At 38.3% G+C, this 20127-nt stretch overlaps 1 protein-coding gene across 2 annotated transcripts in view; it reads left to right on the top strand.

Annotated features, from left to right (window-relative positions):
- The first annotated feature begins 10584 nt into the window (after positions 1 to 10584).
- Positions 10585 to 20127, top strand: part of LOC127446450 (mitochondrial Rho GTPase 1-A-like) — an 88225-nt gene continuing 78682 nt past the window's right edge. For both annotated transcript variants that reach the window (XM_051707360.1, XM_051707359.1), the window contains exons 1-7: positions 10585 to 10858; positions 11971 to 12029; positions 12118 to 12199; positions 12943 to 12986; positions 13071 to 13124; positions 13448 to 13500; positions 14416 to 14524. In XM_051707360.1, the coding sequence (XP_051563320.1) occupies positions 10822 to 10858; positions 11971 to 12029; positions 12118 to 12199; positions 12943 to 12986; positions 13071 to 13124; positions 13448 to 13500; positions 14416 to 14524 (438 nt within the window). In that variant the 5' untranslated portion in view covers positions 10585 to 10821. The remainder of the gene's footprint in view (positions 10859 to 11970; positions 12030 to 12117; positions 12200 to 12942; positions 12987 to 13070; positions 13125 to 13447; positions 13501 to 14415; positions 14525 to 20127) is intronic.

Raw genomic sequence — 20127 nt, 5'->3', positions numbered from 1 at the left:
CACACAACAGATTTCCTTAAATTTCTATCCATTGTCCATATACAGGGGGTTCTGGCTTATACCAATTTCTGTTAATGGTCTTTGTACATGCCATAAGTTTTATCTTAATTATACACATTCTCCTTCAAAATATTATTTGAAATACTACCCATGTAGATTGTTGAAAATTCCCATTTATTCTAGCTATTTTTCCCTCTTATGCTTGATATCAGGGCCAGTATTCATTGTTTATTCCCATACCAAATGCTTGAAATAATCTGTCAGAGCCAGGATTCAAACATAGGTCTCTGGCGCAAGAGTCTTAATTTCCACCACTGAGCCACAGAAGGGAGTTGAACCCAGTAATCAGACGCGTACTTTAACTCAGAAGAGTCTATTAACAAAAATAGCAAAAAGGGTACAAAAAGCAATTTCTTACTGACAACCACAAAACAGAAAAATCTTTAGTCCAAAAAGGATCCAAAAGGAGGAAAAAATAATCTCCAAAAAACTCAGGAAAAAGACACCAAAAAACAGCAAAAATAAACACAGGGAAAAAACAACCCAAAAGGCTTTCAAAGTTTAGTACTTAGAACTAGAGCAGACTTACGACAGCAACTGGCTACGAACATCAATAACCAAGCGAAGAAACAAAAGGAAGTGATCAGCTTACATACACAGCCCAGAAGGAGGCACATGTGAAAACAATGGCACTGATTACAAGAGGCACAAGATAGACATGAGTACCATAGGGACCTCTAGTGGCCAAAATATAACATTAAAGCAAAAACTCTGACAATCTCGTCCCAGGTCCTAAATTGATGCTGAGCAATCATGACCTATAAACATACCTGCTAACATCGGAGTGTGAAAAATAGAGAGTTTTTTGGGGGGTGGGTGGAGGGGTGGTACGTGGTTTGTATGTGCGAGGAACGGCAGCTGGTGGAGTTTCTGTTGCCCCCCTAGGGTAAGATAGTGCCCCCGCAGACAGCGTAACATGCATATAGGGAGGGGCAGTACTGGTCAGTAATACTACACTGAAGATGAATAATACCAAGAATGTATTCAGATGGCCCCTTACCACATCCTTCACAGTTTTAGCAATAAATGCTTTTTGAGTTATTAATAATAAAAAGTGTATATCCTTTCTTATATGCTGAGAACTTTCCTGACCTATGATTATTTATCTTATTTATGTTGTAAGGGGGAGGCCACCTAATGGTCCAAGGACGGTATCCAATGGCATGGCTGAAGGTCTCCTGCGCGTTCTGCCTTATCGTGCGCATTCAGTTTAAGTTATTTTGTTCCAATTAAATAAATATTATTATTCGTTTTATGATCCCCGTTTATTTTATCTGACTCCAATTATAAAAGTTTCCAAGGATATATTAATGTTCCAATCTTAATTATTATTATTAAATTTGGTTTAACATTTGATCATCGTATTTAACTCTATTTTATATTGTACTCATTCATTCGGATTCCTGTCGCTTAGAGAGTCTCGCACCTGCCGTGTACGCAGATCTCACGGTCACAAATACGGCAGTATTGATCATTAAAACAGTAATTTACTAAATACTAATTAGATAGCTGCACATGCTTACCCTTTTATGTAAAAGTATTTTGTTTAGTCCCCTCATGACGGACTCAAGATGGCACCGAATATGGCTGCTGCGTTGCGAGCTCCGACACAACATTGTAGTGTTTTGTTTGTTTTGTTTACTGTTCTTATGTTTTTTGTCTTGGATGTTGTCTGCCTTATTGTCTACGACAGACAAACATTTTGGACATTGGTTCTGCAATTACACACCGTAAACCGGACTTCAAATTCTTCAATGCCGACCCGCTGTTCACAAACACACCAGCGGAGCCCTTTGTCTGGGCTGCCCAGCCGCGGAAACGCAGGAGGAAAAGTAAGACGTCGTGCAAATCGACCCCCGCTACCCAGTATTCTACTGGCAAATGTTCAGTCTCTGGACAACAAGCTCTGCGAGCTGAAAGCGCGGATCTTTTTCCAACGAGAGACGAGGGACTGCTGCATTATCTGCCTAACAGAAACTTGGATGTCTGCGGAGATTCCAGACTCAGCCATTGAACCCGCGGGGTTTTCCGTGCACTGAGCGGACAGAGAGACCTCTCAGGTAAAAGCAGAGGTGGTGGTGTATGTTTTATGATCAACAAATCCTGGTGTGATCAGAGGAACGTACATTCTATCAAGTCTTTCTGCTCTCCTGATCTGGAATTTCTCATGCTTCCGTGTTGACCATTCTGGCTACTGAGAGAATTCACAGCAGTCATTATCACTGCTGTGTACATCCCGCCACAAGCCGACACAGACCGGGCACTCAAGGAACTGTACGGGATTATAAGCAAGCAGGAAACTGCGCACCCTGAGGCCGTGTTCATTGTGACCGGGGACTTTAACAAAGCCAGTTTCAAATCAGTCGCACCAAAATACCACCAACACATTAGTTTTAACACACGAGGGGACCGGGTTTTGGACCATTGGTACTCTCCCTTCTGGGATGGCTACAAATCCCTCCCCCGCCCACCATTTAGCAAATCGGACCACTCTTCCATTCTGCTTCTGCCCGCTTACAGGCAGAAATTGAAACAGGAAGCACCCACCCTCAGAACGATCCAGTGCTGGTCGGACCAATCAGACTCTACGCTACAAGACTGTTTTGATCACGCTGACTGGGAGATGTTCCGGTCCGCCTCTGATGACGACATCGAGCTTTACGCTGATAGTGTTACGTGTTTCATCAGAAAGTGCGTAGAGGTTGTTCCACCAAAACAATACGGATCTATCTGAACCAGAAACCTTGGATTAATAGTGATGTTCGCACGGCACTTAATGTGCGGACCTCCGCTTTTAATTCCGAGAACGCGGAGGAGCATAAACAAGCCAGTTATGCCCTCTGAAAATCAGAGCAGCAAAACGCCAGTACAGGAACAAGATTGAAGGACAGTTCAACACCACCAACTCTAGAAGCATGTGGCAGGGAATTAACATCATCACGGACTTTAAAGGGAATAAAAACTCCGCCATGAACACCGCTGCCTCTTTCCAGGATGAGCTAAATACTTTTTATGCTCATTTTGAGGGAAATAACACCGCCCTTGCGGAGAGAGCTGTCACGGCCGAAGCTACAGAGGTTAGTTATATTCCGACGGGTGAATATCCGCAAAGCCACGGGTCCAGACAGCATTCCGGGCTGCGTCATCAGAGCATGCGCGAACCAACTGGCTGGTGTTTTTACGGACATTTTCAACCTTTCCCTCTCTTTGTCTGTAGTCCCCACATGCTTTAAAACGTCCACCATTGTGCCTGTTCCAAAGCAATCCAAAATCACTTGCTTAAATGACTGGCGTCCTGTTGCTCTGACCCCCATCATCAGCAAATGCTTTGAGAGACTAATCAGAGATTACATCTGCTCTGTGCTGCCTCCATCACTAGACCCATTGCAGTTTGCTTACCGCAACAACTGCTCCACTGATGATGCCATTGCATCTACAATACACACTGCTCTCTCCCACCTGGAAAAAAAGAACACTTATGTGAGAATGCTGTTTGTAGACTACAGCTCAGCATTCAACACCATAGTGCCCTCCAAGCTTGATAAAAAACTCCGGGCTCTGGGCTTAAACAGCTCGCTGTGCAGCTGGATCCTGGACTGCCTGTCAAGCAGATGACAGGTGGTTAGAATGGGCAGCAACATCTCCTCATCACTGACCCTCAACACTGGAGCCCCGCAGGGCTGTGTTCTCAGCCCACTCCTGTATTCCCTGTACACACATGACTGTGTGGCAACACATAGCTCCAATGCCATCATTAAGTTTGCTGATGATACGACGGTGGTAGGTCTGATCAGATGTGAGAGGAGGTGCACACTCTGACACACTGGTGTCAGGAGCACAACATCTCCCTCAATGTCAGTAAGACAAAGGAGCTTGTGGTGGACTTCAGGAGAAGAGATGGAGAACACAGACCCATCACCATCAATGGAGCACCAGTGGAGAGAATCAGCAGCTTCAAGTTCCTGGGTGTCCACATCACTGAGGAACTCACATGGTCCATCCACACTGAAGCCGTTGTGAAGAAGGCTCATCAGCGCCTCTTCTTCCTGAGACGGCTGAGGAAGTTTAGAATGAACCGCCACATCCTCACATGGTTCTACAACTGCACTGTAGAGAGCATCCTGACTGGCTGCATCTCCGCCTGGTACGGCAACAGCACCGCCCACAACTGCAAAGCCCTGCAAAGGGTGGTGCGAACTGCCAGACACATCATCGGAGGTGAGCTTCCCTCCCACCAGGACATATATACCAGGCGGTGTGTGAAAAAAGCTCGGAGGATCATCAGAGACTCCAGCCACCCGAGTCATGGGCTGTTCTCACTGCTACCATCAGGCAGGTGGTATCGCAGCATCAGGACACGCACCAGCCAACTACATGACAGCTTCTTCCCCCAAGCAATCAGACTTTTGAACTCTTGATCTCCCACAATCAATATACATCAGCACTGCACTTTATTAATCTTATATCTCACACCAGACTGCCATAAATTATATTATTATATATTATATTCTCTCTTAACAACACACTGGCAACTTACTATCAACCGACAGCCTGAATGTCAATACAGTACAATACAACCTACTGTACATTTTATATATACTATATATACTTCTTTTATTGTATAATGTGTATACTATATTGTGTGTATTGTATACTGTACATTGAATGTTATTATTTGTATATTGTGTTATGTGTAATTATGAGTTATGTGTAATTATTTGTATATTAGATTTTGAATTGTGTTGTGTTAATCTGATGTTTATTGTAAATTTGTATATGTCTTTATCACTGTTACGACTATGTTGCTTGGAACTGCACCCAAGAATTTCACACACTATTGCACTTGTGTATATGGTTGTGTGACAATAAAAGTGATTTGATTTGATTTGATTAGATAGTAAACACTTAATTAAAGTAACATTATTTCTACCCAGAGGCCATGACTACTAAATTTACAAAGATAGACCAACAATACCTAAGTTAAAATAGCTTTATATAATCATGCCGTAGTTTCCTATGTACACTTAGCTAGAAAATATTACAATAACCAGAGGTTTAGTCTTCACCCTATTTAGGCTTGGTCGACAACTTCATGTTGTCCTAAATGGAAATTCCATATCGAGCCTGTACACTCTAAGTACACTAGAACTAATGCCAATTTGTTAGTTGGAGCTCTAAAGTCTCAGTCGGTGTGCCCCATGCTTCACTCAGAATTGAGCTTTAGTCCGCTACTAACCTGGTCGTAGATTTGCGGAAACATGGACTTAGCGTAATCTACTAATGACAATAATTTCAGAGCAAATCAGAATAAACTGAAATGTAACAATTTATTTACCAGGTAAAATAATACATTCATCCAATTAGACAATAATAAGTCAAATTTAAACATTTAACAAAACATAAGAAATAAGAATTGCATACTTGGTAAGAGAAAACCTACACACAGCAATTGTGTGGGAGATCTGACTATAGATTCCCTGAGCTCTTGGCCAAACTTCCTTAAATATCCAGAAAGAAAACATTGTGTACCAAATGAATTTATCACACTGTGGTGATATTCAGGTGAAGATTTCAGCTTTGTAAAAAAATGCAAAGGCGATTTGCAATTTATCACTCGTGGTGATATTCAGGAGTAGAAATGGTGCCTTTTGGGTGTAGACATCCTGGTGCCAGCCTTACAATGTATATACATCTGTGCTGGTTTATATGTATTTTTACTAATGATGACAATAATAATAATAATAATACATTTTTATTAATATTATTATTATTGACTTTTAATTTTAAATACAACAGTAATATATTTAAATCGTGCACTTTTTAAACCCTCACAGTTTTATTTTGACATTCTAATCTCTCCAGGAAGTCCTGTATGTGTCTGTTTGTAGGCAAGTTCACAGTAGTTTAATTTGCTTCTTATTCAAATTCTGGTAAAAAGCACCTCCGGTGCAGTTCTAAATGCATATTATAAGTGAACCGAACTATTGAGCATCTACATCTGAGATGCTGTTCTTGAGTAGCGCTCATTATTATTATTATTATTATGGCTAAAAATATCCGCGAGTGCATCACCATCCTGTGCGTGAGTTTGTGTCAACACAGCAGCACCATTCACTAATGCGCTGGCGCTGCGCATACTATATATTTACTTATTAAACACAGCCTTTTGTGATTCACAGAGCTATTGCACGTCTTCAAGTGGCTTTGAATAAAATGCATGAGTCATATGAACTGCTTTAATGGTGTTTTTATGGTTCTTTTATGTCATTTTTGGAGCTTGACAGTAACGAACATGACTAACACACAGTATCGGATTTGGATTGGGCTCGTTGGACCGATACCCGATCCATCTAAAAGCTTCAGTATCAGAGCCGATACCGATCCAGGTATCAGATCAGTGCATCCCTACTTTTCAGATGACCCCTTACCCACTGTATAAAAAATGTCTAAATTACATCAGTGTTAAATTAATGATCTGGAACAATTTCGCCGTAATGCCATCTGACCAGCTTACTGGACAAATCACATCCCGTATTGATTCAATATGGGACCAGGAGCGGATCTAGGGGAGGGGCAACAGGGGGGTAGAATCCAGGCAGGTGGGAAAATATTACCTCACCTGAATAATAAGACTGTTCATGTCAAAAGAGTCAAATGCTTTATGGGACATACAGTGTTGCTTGTTTTATTTATCCAAACCTATTTTTATGACTATTTGAGCATCCAGCCAGAAGAATGAGGGAGGTAGAATCCAGGCAGGTGGGTAAAATGACCCGCCCAGTTTTTACCCCCCTGAATAATTAGACTGTCTATATCAATAGAATCATGTATTATGGGACATACAGTGTTGCTTGTGTCAATCCACCAAATCCATTTTGAAGATTGTTTGAGCACCCAGACAGAAGAATGAGGGAGGTAGAATCCAGGCATGTAAGTTAAAATTACCCCACCCAGTTATTACCCCCTGAATAATGAGGATTTTACCGATTTTAGAGAGGGAAAATTAACCGAATACCGATATGGTGGCCGATATAGTTAATTTTTGAGCTGGAATGAAAACAGACCTTTTCTATGTGGATTTTTCACCGATTTTGCACTGATATGACTATACAAAGGTACTCAGAAGGCTGCTTTCTTAAATATTTTTATCAAAGAATATTTGACATTATTATTATTATTATACATTGTCAACAAATTCTAGAAATGAACACTGAGAAAATAAAGAATAAATAAAAATACAATAAATAGCTTAATAAACATCAGTACTGTATGTTTAGTATAAGTCAATTGCTGACCATTTAAATAAATAAAAATACAATAAATAGCTAAATAAACATCAGTACTGTATGTTTAGTATCAGTCAAATGCTGACCATTTAAATAAATAAATAAAAATACAATAAATAACTAAATAAACATCAGTACTGTATGTTTAGTATCAGTCAAATGCTGACCATTTAAATAAATAAATAAAAACACAATAAATAGCTAAATAAACATCAGTACTGTATGTTTAGTATCAGTCAAATGCTGACCATTAAAATAAAGAATAAATAAAAATAAATAAAACAAATAGCTAAACATCAGTACTGTTTAGTATCAGTCAAATGCTGACCATTAAATAAAGAATAAATAAAATAAAATAAATAGCTAAATAAACATCAGTATTACTGTTTAGTGTCAGTCAAATGCTGACCATTAAAATAAAGAATAAATAAAATAAAATAAAATAAATAGCTAAATAAACATCAGTACTGTTTAGTATCAGTCAAATGCTGACCATTAAAATAAAGAATAAATAAAAATAAAATAAATAGCTAAATAAACATAAGTATTACTGTTTAGTATCAGTCAAATGCTGACTATATTAATACTGCCGAGTCAAGATAAACAGCGGCAGCGGTGTTACACCGTATTCTGCTATACAAGTTAAAATTAAAGGTGCACTCAGTAATTGTGTTTATGTAGTCTTGAATGTTCACTGACACCTAGTGGCATGGATGTAGCATCATTCAGTTTTTAGTTAAAGTCACAGTGAAGTGCCTTGATGGTGTGCCTTCTATTTTGGTGTTTTTATGTATTTCCTACTGAAACAGGAGTGTGGAGGTGAAAGGCTCGTCCCTCTAAAAAAATAAATAAAAGCCAATATGCTTTATTTTACAGCCACACACACACACACACACACACACACACGCATAACCCTTACCACCATGCTGCTGCTCATGTCGGAGCCGGTTACAGGGGAAACTGAAAACCAATCTCAATACCAGCCTGCTTTTCCACTGATGCACACAGCACATCGCAGTCTTTGCTTACGATGAGGCTGGAGCCGTTGTGTAAGTCCATTGCAGATGAATGAGAAACAAGAAAACTTTTTGAAAAGAACACTTACTTGTGCTGTACATCCCAAGATACCTATGAAAAATGCCTGCATTAAAAAATATGAATAAACTCCAGCATCTTTCTCCACATCTGATGGAAGTATCCAGGCCTAAATTGCCTAGAACACAACAGTGAATTTTCCGTAATTCCTCCTTCAAAATATAAAATTCAAGTCAGCGTGCCCGAAATCAAGGCAGTTTGGGGAATTTAACAGGGTTTTGGGAGGGAAACAGATGAAAATATACACTTTTCCCTATCTCTGCACCAGGTTTGTGTATATGACAGGCTCTTAAAGGGGCAGGGTTAAAACTGAATAAAAACTCTTGACTATTGGCTGTGGTCTCAAATATGTCAGCAGAGAAGAGTCAGTCATATCAGCGGAAGAGTGAGTTCAAATGAAATATATATGTAGGGCTGTCAAGATTATGAAAGTCCTTTATTTGTATTTAACTTTTACATTATTTCCTTTAAGGCTTTAAAAACTTATGAATGATATTAAAATAATATTTTAATTATATAATTATTTTAATTAATAATTATTTAATAATGTATCTCTTTTTGGATAACTTTAGTCTTTAGTCTTCTGCTGTTTTAACCCATCTGCCTCAAGGTTCGACATGTGCATTTTGAGATACTGTTCTGCTCACTACAGTTGTACAGAGTGGTTATCTGAGTTACCGTAGCCATTCTATCAGCTTGAACCAGTCTGGCCATTCTCCGTTGACCTGTCTCATCAACAAGACGTTTCTGTACGCAGAACTGCTGCTCACTGGTTGTTTTTTGTTTGTGTTTGTTGTGTGTGAAAATCCCAGGAGATTAGAGGTTAAAGAAATATTCAAACCAGCCCGTCTGGTATCAACAATCATGCCACAGTCTAAATCACTGAGATCAAATTTTTTCCCTCATTCTGATGGTTGATGCGATTAGTTTTCAGCTGGCCAGGTGATCCTAACATGGCAACTCCCATGAGGGGACCCTATGCATGTAGATTAAAGCAGTTTTTATAGGTTACTGGTAATGATATGAAGAGTCCTTACATCATGCGAGTGGTCATACTTTTGTACTAGGGCTGGGAAATTTAACACGTTAATTTCTGCAATTAACAGTTGGCTTTTTAATGTGCAAAAAACCCGCAATTAATGCAGGATCCGTTTTTTCTCTCACTTTCTGAAACTTCACTAGTTTTTCCCCACTTTCTGCAGCTAAAATTGCCATATATAAATTTCCAGGAGGTACACGCTCAACTCAACTTCACATCCTAGCACAGAAAGGGATTGTGTGGAGCAGTGCACACATATTCATTATGCGCAACACATGTCCCGGGCATAATAAACAAGGGAGCGGATTTACTGCACAGAGAATGGAGACTTCACCCGCAAGTGAAGAGCTGGGTGTGGGAGAGATACAGGCAAGCTGCCATACTGTATCTCTTCGCATCGTCCGAAAACGCTCATCTGAACTAGGGTCAAAAGTGAAACCGCGTGAGAGTGGCAGCCAGAGAAAATAATAGCTTTGATATTTTAAACTTCAGCAAGTTAAACTTAAGCATTCAATTAGTTGTTTATCTGTATAGTTTCTAATAATGCAATTTATATTTTAGTTTATCTTGCTAATAAAGCTTGATATGAATTGATACTACCCAGTCCTATTATTAAAAAAGGAAAACGGCTTTTACAACTTTGACAGCATGTCCACTAAAAATGTATCCAATTAACTCTATTGGCAAAACAACAACAACAACAACAACAACAAAAACAACAATTTAACGTGTACATATTTAAAGAATTTAAATAAATGATGACTAACCAATTTCTTGCACGTTCTGATGAGACAAAGCATAAATATATTTAGGATTATATTTTAATATTTGTTTTAATATACCATGTACCATGATTAATTAAGGTTAACACGACAGAAAACTGTGAGATAATTAGTTTAAAAAATGTAATTGATTCACAGCCTGTTTTATACATATGTTTCAAAATTACAATTAATGTTTTCTAGAGTAAAACTTTTCTACTGAGGAAAATACTACTGTAAAACAGCTTTTGAAAACATAGCAATCCTACGTTTTCATTTGACTTTTGCACAGTTTGTCCCTCTGTGATACCCTTAGGTATGTTGTGGATCAGATGGAGGCGTGTATGTTACATCTTACAACCACTGAGAGTTAGAACAGAGACATGCACAACATTGCATTACCCCTACTTAATAATTTCAGTAGAAACACATTGTCAGTTTTATAGTTCATTATTTTAAACCTATTTACCGTTGGATTTAATGTGCATTGCTGTGGACGTCTGTGAGATCCTTACGCTTTTTATCGGGTAAATGCGTCTCATTCATAGATTCACACAATCGGACATTAGAAGTGTGAAAGATGCGAAAGGACGTGAGGATACTGCTGGTTGGAGAACGTAAGTCCTCTTGTTGAGATTATGTCCATGTTTCTGTGTCACGAAACGACAGAGCCGTGAAATAATCAATCTTTACCCGCCACCATTAAGCGATGAGGCCATATATCAGGGATATAAATATGGTTACACATTTTAATATTGGGATATCGTAGAGAGAGGTGATGATAAGATCTCAATGTTACTGTACTGTCATTGCAACCTGAGGCTGTCGTGCTTCATAACAGTATCATAGAAAGTAGATCTTGGATTAGATTTATGACTTTTTGAAGGACACTTTTGCTCTGTGTCAAAAATCTAGTATGTTGCCGATCCAGACTGCATTTTGGGGCATCATCGGCACATTCCAAGTCAGCTGAGGTTCGCGTGTGTGTTAGCAATGCCATTGTCATGTCTATTTCTGACTCCCAGAAGTCTTTAGGTTTAGGTAAGGTAAGCAGCTCACATGTTTAGAAAATGCTGTTTAGGTAGGCAGCACACTAGGGTTACAGACTGGTGTATAGGGAGGTATGCAGAATGCTGTCTTGGTTGGTCTCTAGGTTTACAGAATGTTGTCTAGGTAGCTGCTCACTAGGCTTTGAGTCACAGCCACTGCACAAGAGTTATTTTATAGTCTGAAATTTGCCTATTGCCCAACATTATCTACCAACTTGTGCATCTGCAAATACTTTACATGTATAAAAATACTTAATGGTACTGAGGCATAGCAGTTGTTCTGTGTGTAGGGGAAGTCTTGTAGGGAAAAATAAATAAGAAGAGGTTCATCTGTGACAAAAACACGTTTTGGATAGGCTAAAACGTAAGATTGGTAAATATAGCATGCCGAACTCAAATATATTTGCTTATTTGAGCTCTGTCTGAGTTTGATGACCATAAGAGGGTTTCATTTAAGTTTCACTCAGTGTAGACCTGGTGGCTTATACCATAGTATAGAAGGTCTTCCCCATTTAAATAATAATAATAAAAAAAAAATGCTTGAGGAATTCTCCTTTCTACATTAGGTTTCAGCCTTTACCAGGTTGACGTGGTGAGATAAGAAATTCTATAATGGTCAATAATGTTTACTTGTTTGTGTGTGTGTGTGTGTGTGTGTGTGTGTGTGTGTGTGTAAACAGCCAAAGTAGGGAAGACGTCCCTGATCATGTCACTGGTCAGTGAGGAGTTCCCGGAAGTGGTATGTTATGTATTATTAAAATACATTTTCACTGGCAGTATTACTTGCAATAGTGTCTGGGATGGTTGTCAATTGGATGTCATAATAGGTTCCTTACAGAGCTGAGGAGATCACTATACCAGCAGATGTCACACCGGAGAGAGTCCCTACACATATAGTAGACTACTCAGGTATTAAAACAGCAAATCAATAATAGTGGTCTTCTGATATGGATTTTTTAATGGCTGATAACGATATCAAGAGAGCAGTGTGGCTAATGGCTGATATAATGCTGATATATACAGTAAAATGTAATTTAATGATGGCGAATGAGACCTACACAAAACTGCTGAAAATAAATAAATGTTTATTTTACACAGTAATTATTCAGAATTCACAATCATATATACATACAGAAAACATGCATTATCAATTGACAAAATACAACTGTCAGTCGCTCAAATTGGCATGGCCAATGCTGCTAATCTCATAATCATACAGTACAATACAACCTACTGTACATTTTATATATACTATATATTCTATTTTTTATTGTATAATGTGTATTATATATTGTGTGTATTGTATAATGTACATTGTATGTTATTATTTGTATATTGTGTTGTGTGTAATTATGTTTATATTAGATTTTAAATTGTGTTGTGTAAATTTGATGTTTATTGTAGATTGGTATATGTCTCATCACTGTCACGACTGCTATGTTGCTCGAAAACTGCACCCAAGTATTTCACACACTATTGCACTTGTGTATATGGTTGTGTGACAATAAAAGTGATTTGATAATCTCAGACAAATGTCAACCAAGTAATTGACCCAGGCAAAAATGGGTCTGTCACAAAATCAGTAACACTGTAACATCCATTATGCATGAAATTTGAATGTATTTGTAATGTACTAATTTAAATCTACACAGAGGCTGAACAGACAGATGAACAACTCTATCAAGAGATATCAAAGGTAAGATGTGGATGCACAACACCTATGGTGATTTTTGGTTTGTTGAGTTTTTCAGAAAAATTAAATCTCGTCTTCCTTCTGCAGGCCAATGTTATATGTATAGTCTACTCGGTGAACAACAAAAAGTCCATTGAGAAGGTGAGAGAATTTATAATAGATAGCAGACAACCTGACCTGCATTCTGTAAGTCAGATGAACAAACTTATCTCAATCATTCATTAGAATAATAGCTGATTTGATCCATAGCTTTTAAAGGATTCACCCCAAATTAAAACTTCTCTCATCATTTGCTCACCCTCATGCCATCCCAGATGTCAGAATTTTCATTTTTGGGTGAACTATCGCTTTAAATGTCACTGATTACACAACATGCACATATATTGTTTGCTTTAACATGGCACATGCAGTTTTCTATGGCTTCCCATTTTTTTAAATACTGTCATATGCTGTCATATTCACAGGTGACAAGTCATTGGATTCCCCTGATAAATGAGAGAACAGACAAAGACAGCAGGTGGGTAACTGCATGCATTTGAGGATCATGCTTGGGCCTTTGAGTGCCTTATTTCTTTTTTAATATGGTTACTGCATAATAAAATATTAAGGCTGAATCAATATTAAGATTTTACACAGCTGTTACTTAGTTATGGACTTTAGCACAGCTGGAAAGCTGTATTGTCCAATGAGCATTGAGGACCTAAACTATCCGTTTTATAAATTCACAGTATAGCACGGCCTCTCATCCTTTATTGTACCTTCTCCAAGTTAAAAGATTAGGATTTCCTTCATGTTCAAAGCAGTCCATAGCTGCGTCCGAATACTACCCTACTATATAGTATGCCTTAAGTATGTTAATAGATTGGGGTGTCAGAATCCTCAGTATTCATTAAAGAGTAAGCAAGAAATACCTGGAAGACCCCGTACATCCGGCGAGATTCTGAAGTGCGCATGCACAGGACACTGTATTGTCCCATAGTGCCATGGAAGCTGTGGAGATGTCATATTCAAACCTCTAAATAAAAAATAAAAATGGTTGAGAACCACGAGTTGGAATGCTCATTTCAACATTAAGTGCTAAATATACCAAGAAAGTGGTCTCTTGAGGTTAAATGTACTTATTTAACAAAACCAGAAAACATTATTTTCACGATTGTTGTTATGTCATATATTTTTGGGTTACAGGACAGTGCCTATGTTCCTGGATGATGTATGCCCATAATGTTGTCATATCACTCACCTTTATACCTATAGAACATACTTTCTTAATGGCCAAGATGTATGTTCTTCATTAAATGCAGTACATACTCTAACAGGATATGATTTTGGACGCAGCCTATGTGTTAATTCCCTCATACCGTGATTGGTTTTGGCATATAAACCAGAAGCTATTTGTGTTTCTCTCTCACTTTTGCGTTTGTGCTTGTTTAAGGATTCCTCTGATCCTTGTGGGGAATAAATCGGATCTGGTAGAGCACAGCAGTATGGAGACTGTCCTTACCATCATGAACAAATACTCAGAGATAGAGACCTGTGTAGAGGTATGACACACAGCCCTGCATATTCAGATCTTTTTGTGCTGCGTAGTGGAAAGTCTTCTGACTCCTGACTTCTCCATTAATCATGATACAGTTAATGTTTTGTCAGATTGCAATCAGTGCAATGTAGAACAGTGGCAATTTTAGGGGGTGGCCTGTGGTGGCCTGGGCCACCCCTGAAATCTCATTGGCCACCCCGAGGCCACCCCAGAACTGATTGGTAGTTCATTATGTTCATCAACACAAGAACGAAGAACCAATAGGAACGCCTGTCAATCAAAGATGAAGTCTCAGGTCATTTGTTGATTTAGAGCCACACTGACCCAGGGTCAGTTTTATATTTCTGACCATTATAGTAGTGGTGGGACTGAAGCTGTGTGAGCTGATCTTTGATCAGTGGGGGGAGGGGCAGGCCGCGGGTGGCCAGGCAGGTGCCGCAGGTCGCGGGCAGCAGGTGCCAGGTCTGGAGTATAATGGTCAGTCAGAAGCACGAAGCTGACATGAGCTAGCGTCTACCTCCAACTTCCAATGAGTTGACGACGTCGATTTGTGGTAAAAAAGAAAGCTGTTATTTGAGAGGTATGTTCATCTAATCTAACGTTTAATTTATCCCGAATTTCCATGTGAATGTGTAAACATTTTTTCATTGTTACAGTAGCTAGGTTAAAGAGAAAGCTAGACCCTACACCACATTCAGCATGCTATCTTTATATTGACATGAAATATGAAATGCCATGTTTTCTGATTTAATGACGGAGGTGTGTAAAGCGTTTTACAGATGTATATGTTCAATAGCTAAAGTTATATATATGGCTAACCTGTGTGTGAAATGGAAGGGTTTGTGCTGTGACTGTACTTTAAATCTTTACATGAGTTATTTATGAGCTCTTTATGTGTATTATTGGTCAGTCAGACCAATAAAATCTTCAACGTTTTTATACCTTATTTGACATTTTAAATATGCAGAGGCAGGGCAAATTGCACTTAAATGCCGCAAATGATTTGACTAACTATTTTATTTGGTAATATTCAAAGTAATTGAAGCTATCAGAACATGTGGAAAATAAACCTGTGTAGACACTGTAAATAGAGTTTTGTTTTTTACTGTATACAGAGCTCAATCTGCAATTTTGGGGTTTCCAGACAGACACCTATAAGCCCTCGTAGCCAATTTCACACACTGATTTGTACCCAATTTAACAATATTTCTGCTGGACAGTGCAGTTATAGCTAATAAATGAATGAATAATTGATTGAATGATTGATTGAACTGCACCTCAATCAGTTATCACCTGTACTTGTATCTTTTTATGATTATACACTATACCCCTGATGTTATACGCAGATTAATTCTCTACAATGAGAATAGCTCTTAAAAATGTGTAACTGACTTTTCCTAAACAATTACTGATTTAAAAATGTTAAAATAACCAGAGATTCCCAGAAACTTTCAACTGTAGGTTGAAATAGAACAGGAATAGAAAACTGTCAAATGTCAAAACAACAATCTGATATTGAATACAAACAATTCAGTGAATGCTAACATGAGTTTAAGAATTAATTTATTCTACATGTGTAGATGTTGAAGCAAAGCAATGCGATATTTACACATTTTGATCATGTGCCATCCATAAAGGTTCTCCCAGTATCGCCACACCACACTAGGTCTGTGCCCCATCTTGGCCACCCCAGTAAAAATGTCCTGGATACGCCACTGATGTAGGAGTCAGTAATATAGAAGAAATCATAAATGTGATTTAAAGAGTAGGTGTAAATATTGGACACAATTTCTATGGTTGATCAACACGTAACTTATAAAAGGTCATATGATACTGTGATCTATAGAAGACTATTAATTTGTGCTTCAAATGTGTAACAAAACAAATTCCCCTTATTTGGAAAATTCTGTTATTTTTTTTTTGTTTTTTCAGTTTTTAAAGAGGCCACTAGTGATGTGACACTAATAGAGTGTCATGCTTCCTTACACCTCACTGTACTTCTTGTTTTGCATGAAAAAATATAGATGCTGCAACAGCTGTTTGTGCTTTTAGTTTGTGAGAGCAGAAACCATCTTCCCATGTCTCACTTGAGGAAACGATCTTTATAGAGCTGATAACTACATAATAACTGGTATGGTTGTGTGAATTTGTTATTTGTGCTAAGCAACCATGCATCAAACTAAATTTATCAAACCAAAGTCTTGTATCTGGATAGTTTAATGATGTTGATCCTGGCTGTCAGATTTGCACTCAAGCTTATCTGTACGTCTAAATCACATAAAACCTTCTTTGTACCTGCATTTACTTAAGTTGTGTAGAACATTGCACTGTTTAACGTTCTACAACTTAAAACATTTTTTATTCTTCTTAATCTATATTATAAATATACTAGAGGTTGACTGATATATTGTTTTTATGAATGTTGAGTTCATGTTGATTTTCACTGACCGTTTCCCTAGAAAAAAAGCAAAGGTTTGTTTTAAGGGATGCACCGATATGAAAATTGTGTCCGATAACGATTTTAACAAAAAGGTAAGTCGATACCGATATTTTGCCACTTACCTTATTTTGATCACTTTACTTAGGAATTATGCTTTAAAAATGTACAAAGAGTTACAAAAGCTTTTTTACTGTTCCTAACAATAAATAATTTTCTTTGAACATGGATTGGATTGGTTGAACACATGACAGGCTGAAATTTTAAAAAGAGACAGAATGGAATAAATGGAAGATAAAAAGATAAGAAACAAAATATGGTAACTTGATGATTGATATGAACATAATTTTTGCACTTCTGTTTTTGCAGTTCAAAACAAGAGAACTCATAATTTACATGTATTTTCTGTATGTTAAAACATTAAAAATTCATACTATGCATATGTTTGGCAATTCCACAGAAATGTCAACCACATCATGAAAAAATAAAAAAGTTTTAACCATTGGAACAAAACCTCCATTTAAATTCTGTATTAGGATAATACCGTCCAGATTGCTAGAGGGCTCCGCTTGCTCACGCAGCACTGATTGCCCGCTCACTTTTTAAATTTTTTTTTTGAACCTTGTGTTTATTTGGTTTTACATTGGTACATATTCTACATATCCCACAACTGGAAAAAAACCCTAAATAAAACGGCATCAACAACGACAGCGAAAGGAGAGAAAGAAAACAAAACTTAATACTAAAATAACTAGATAAATAAATAAATGGGGGGGGGGGGGGGGGGCTACATAGACATATACATAGATCAGGTGTACAAGTTACAGCAAATGAGAGATCACACATTGGACATCTCCATTTATTTTTTTATTTTTTTATTGATTCATAAATTAACACAAGAAATACAACAACATCTATATAATGAATCAAAAACATTTAACATTAAACCCCCACTATATCCCCTCCCCCTACCAAACTGTCAACCCACCCTGACCCCCCACGAACACCCCTGTGGTCAATAGAATATAGACACACACACAGAAAACTAAAACAACAACATAAAATAACATACAATAATCAAGTATAATAATAATAATAAAATAAAAAAATTAAAAATAAAAACTCTAAATTATTCCCTCCACCGCCCCACCTCGAGATTCCCTCAAAAATGCTAAATAATTTCCCCATTTCTTATTGTAAGTTTCCCTATCCCCCATCCTAATACTCGACCCCTCCTTGAAGGCAGCCACCCTCCCCATCTCCGCGCACCACTCCGGGAACGAGGGTGCTCCAGCCGACTTCCAACTCCTCAAAATAACCTGTCTACCAATCATCACACTGGTCAAAACCCAGTCCTTCATGTGCTTATCTACCAAATCCATGACCTCCCTATCTCCCAAAATACAGAGTCTGGGGCAGAACAAGACCTGAGTGCCCAACACCTCACACACAAAACTTTGCACCTTCAGCCAAAATTCTTGGATCTTAAGGCACCCCTAAAAAACATGGATGGTGTCTCCATCTTCAGTATGGCATCGCCAGCAGATGGGTGTGTCCTTAAGACCAAGCCTATACAACCTAGAGGGGGTCCAATAAAATCTATGTAAAATCTTAAATTGCATAAGGTGAACCCTTGCATCTCTAGATGCAGACTTTATGTTTTTTAGAATCCTTGCCCACACTCCCTCCTCCAATACCAAGTTTAAATCTTTCTCCCATAATCTTTTAAGAGAATGTAAAGCTCGGTCCCCCAGACTCTGAATTAACAAGGAGTAATACACTGATGCCTCATGACCCTTCCCAAAAGCAGCAATCACCACTTCCAGAGTATCTGCCGCTCCAGGGGGGTGTATGCTACTCCCAAAAAACAGAGCAGAGCAGGTGGCGCAGCTGTAAATACTTAAATTGAGATCTGGGAATCCCAAAATGTTGAATCAAATTTTCAAAAGACCTCAATACTCCACCCTCATACAGGTCACCAAGTGTATTAACCCCCCTCACAATCCAATCTGACCAACAGAAAGGGGACTTATTATTGCATAGTTTAGGGTTCTGCCATATGCTCAAGGCTATGTTTAAATAAATATCAGAATTAAACACTCTGGACACTGTTGTCCATATCGAGTGCAAATGCAAAATAACGGGGTGCGACTTAACCTCTCCAGCTAGTTTAATCGAAAGGCTTTGCAGTGGCGAGATAGGGGCAAGAACTTCCTTTTCAATACAAAACCAGGAAGGAGCTCTCTCAGGCGGAAGCGACCAATGAAACAAATGTTTAAGACTGAATGCATAATAATAAAATAAAATCTTGGGTAGGCCTAACCCACCTTTGTCAATCGGCCTATGTAATTTACTGAAATTTAACCTGGGACGTTTACCATTCCAAATAAAGGACTTCACTATGCTATCAAATTGCTTAAAATAAGAGAGAGGGACATCTACAGGGAGAGATTGTAGCAGATAGTTAAATTTTGGAATGCAATTCATTTTAATAACATTAACCTTCCCAATCATCGATAAGTGTAATGAAGCCCACCTGTCCACATCATTCGAAAACATTTTTATTAAGGGATCAAAATTAACTCTAACTAAATCAGACAAATTTGCTGGGAATAAAATTCCCAAATACTTAATTCCCTGTTTGGGCCACATGAAGGCGCCCGGCTGGAAAGCCGTTACTGGACAGTACGCTGTCAAAGCCAAAGCTTCGGATTTAGACCAATTGACTCTGTATCCTGAGAATTTGGAAAAGGAGTTAATAATTCTGTGGAGGCAAGGCATGGATCTAGTGGGGTCGGAGACGAATAATAAAATATCATCTGCGTGAAGCAGAAGCTTACGCACTACACCTCCCGCCGTCACCCCTGGAAAATCATCCTCCTTTCTTATCGCAGCTGCTAATGGTTCCAGGGCAAGACAGAACAATAATGGGGAAAGAGGGCAACCCTGCCGGGTGCCCCTATCCAGAGTAAAATAATCTGAAATTAACCCATTTGTTTGTACCGCTGCTACAGGGTGTCTATAAAGTAACTTAATCCAACCAATAAATGTATTCCCGAACCCATACCTTTCCAAAATCTTGAAAAGATAATCCCATTCTACCATATCAAATGCCTTTTCGGCGTCAAGAGAGATGGCAGCAACCGGAGATTGTTCATTTGCTACTGACC

This window comes from Myxocyprinus asiaticus, chromosome 9 (assembly GCF_019703515.2).
Source record: "Myxocyprinus asiaticus isolate MX2 ecotype Aquarium Trade chromosome 9, UBuf_Myxa_2, whole genome shotgun sequence".
In the NCBI taxonomy this organism is placed as follows: domain Eukaryota; kingdom Metazoa; phylum Chordata; class Actinopteri; order Cypriniformes; family Catostomidae; genus Myxocyprinus; species Myxocyprinus asiaticus.
Note: the sequence above shows the minus strand (reverse complement) of the source record. Positions and strands in the feature narration are given on the sequence as shown.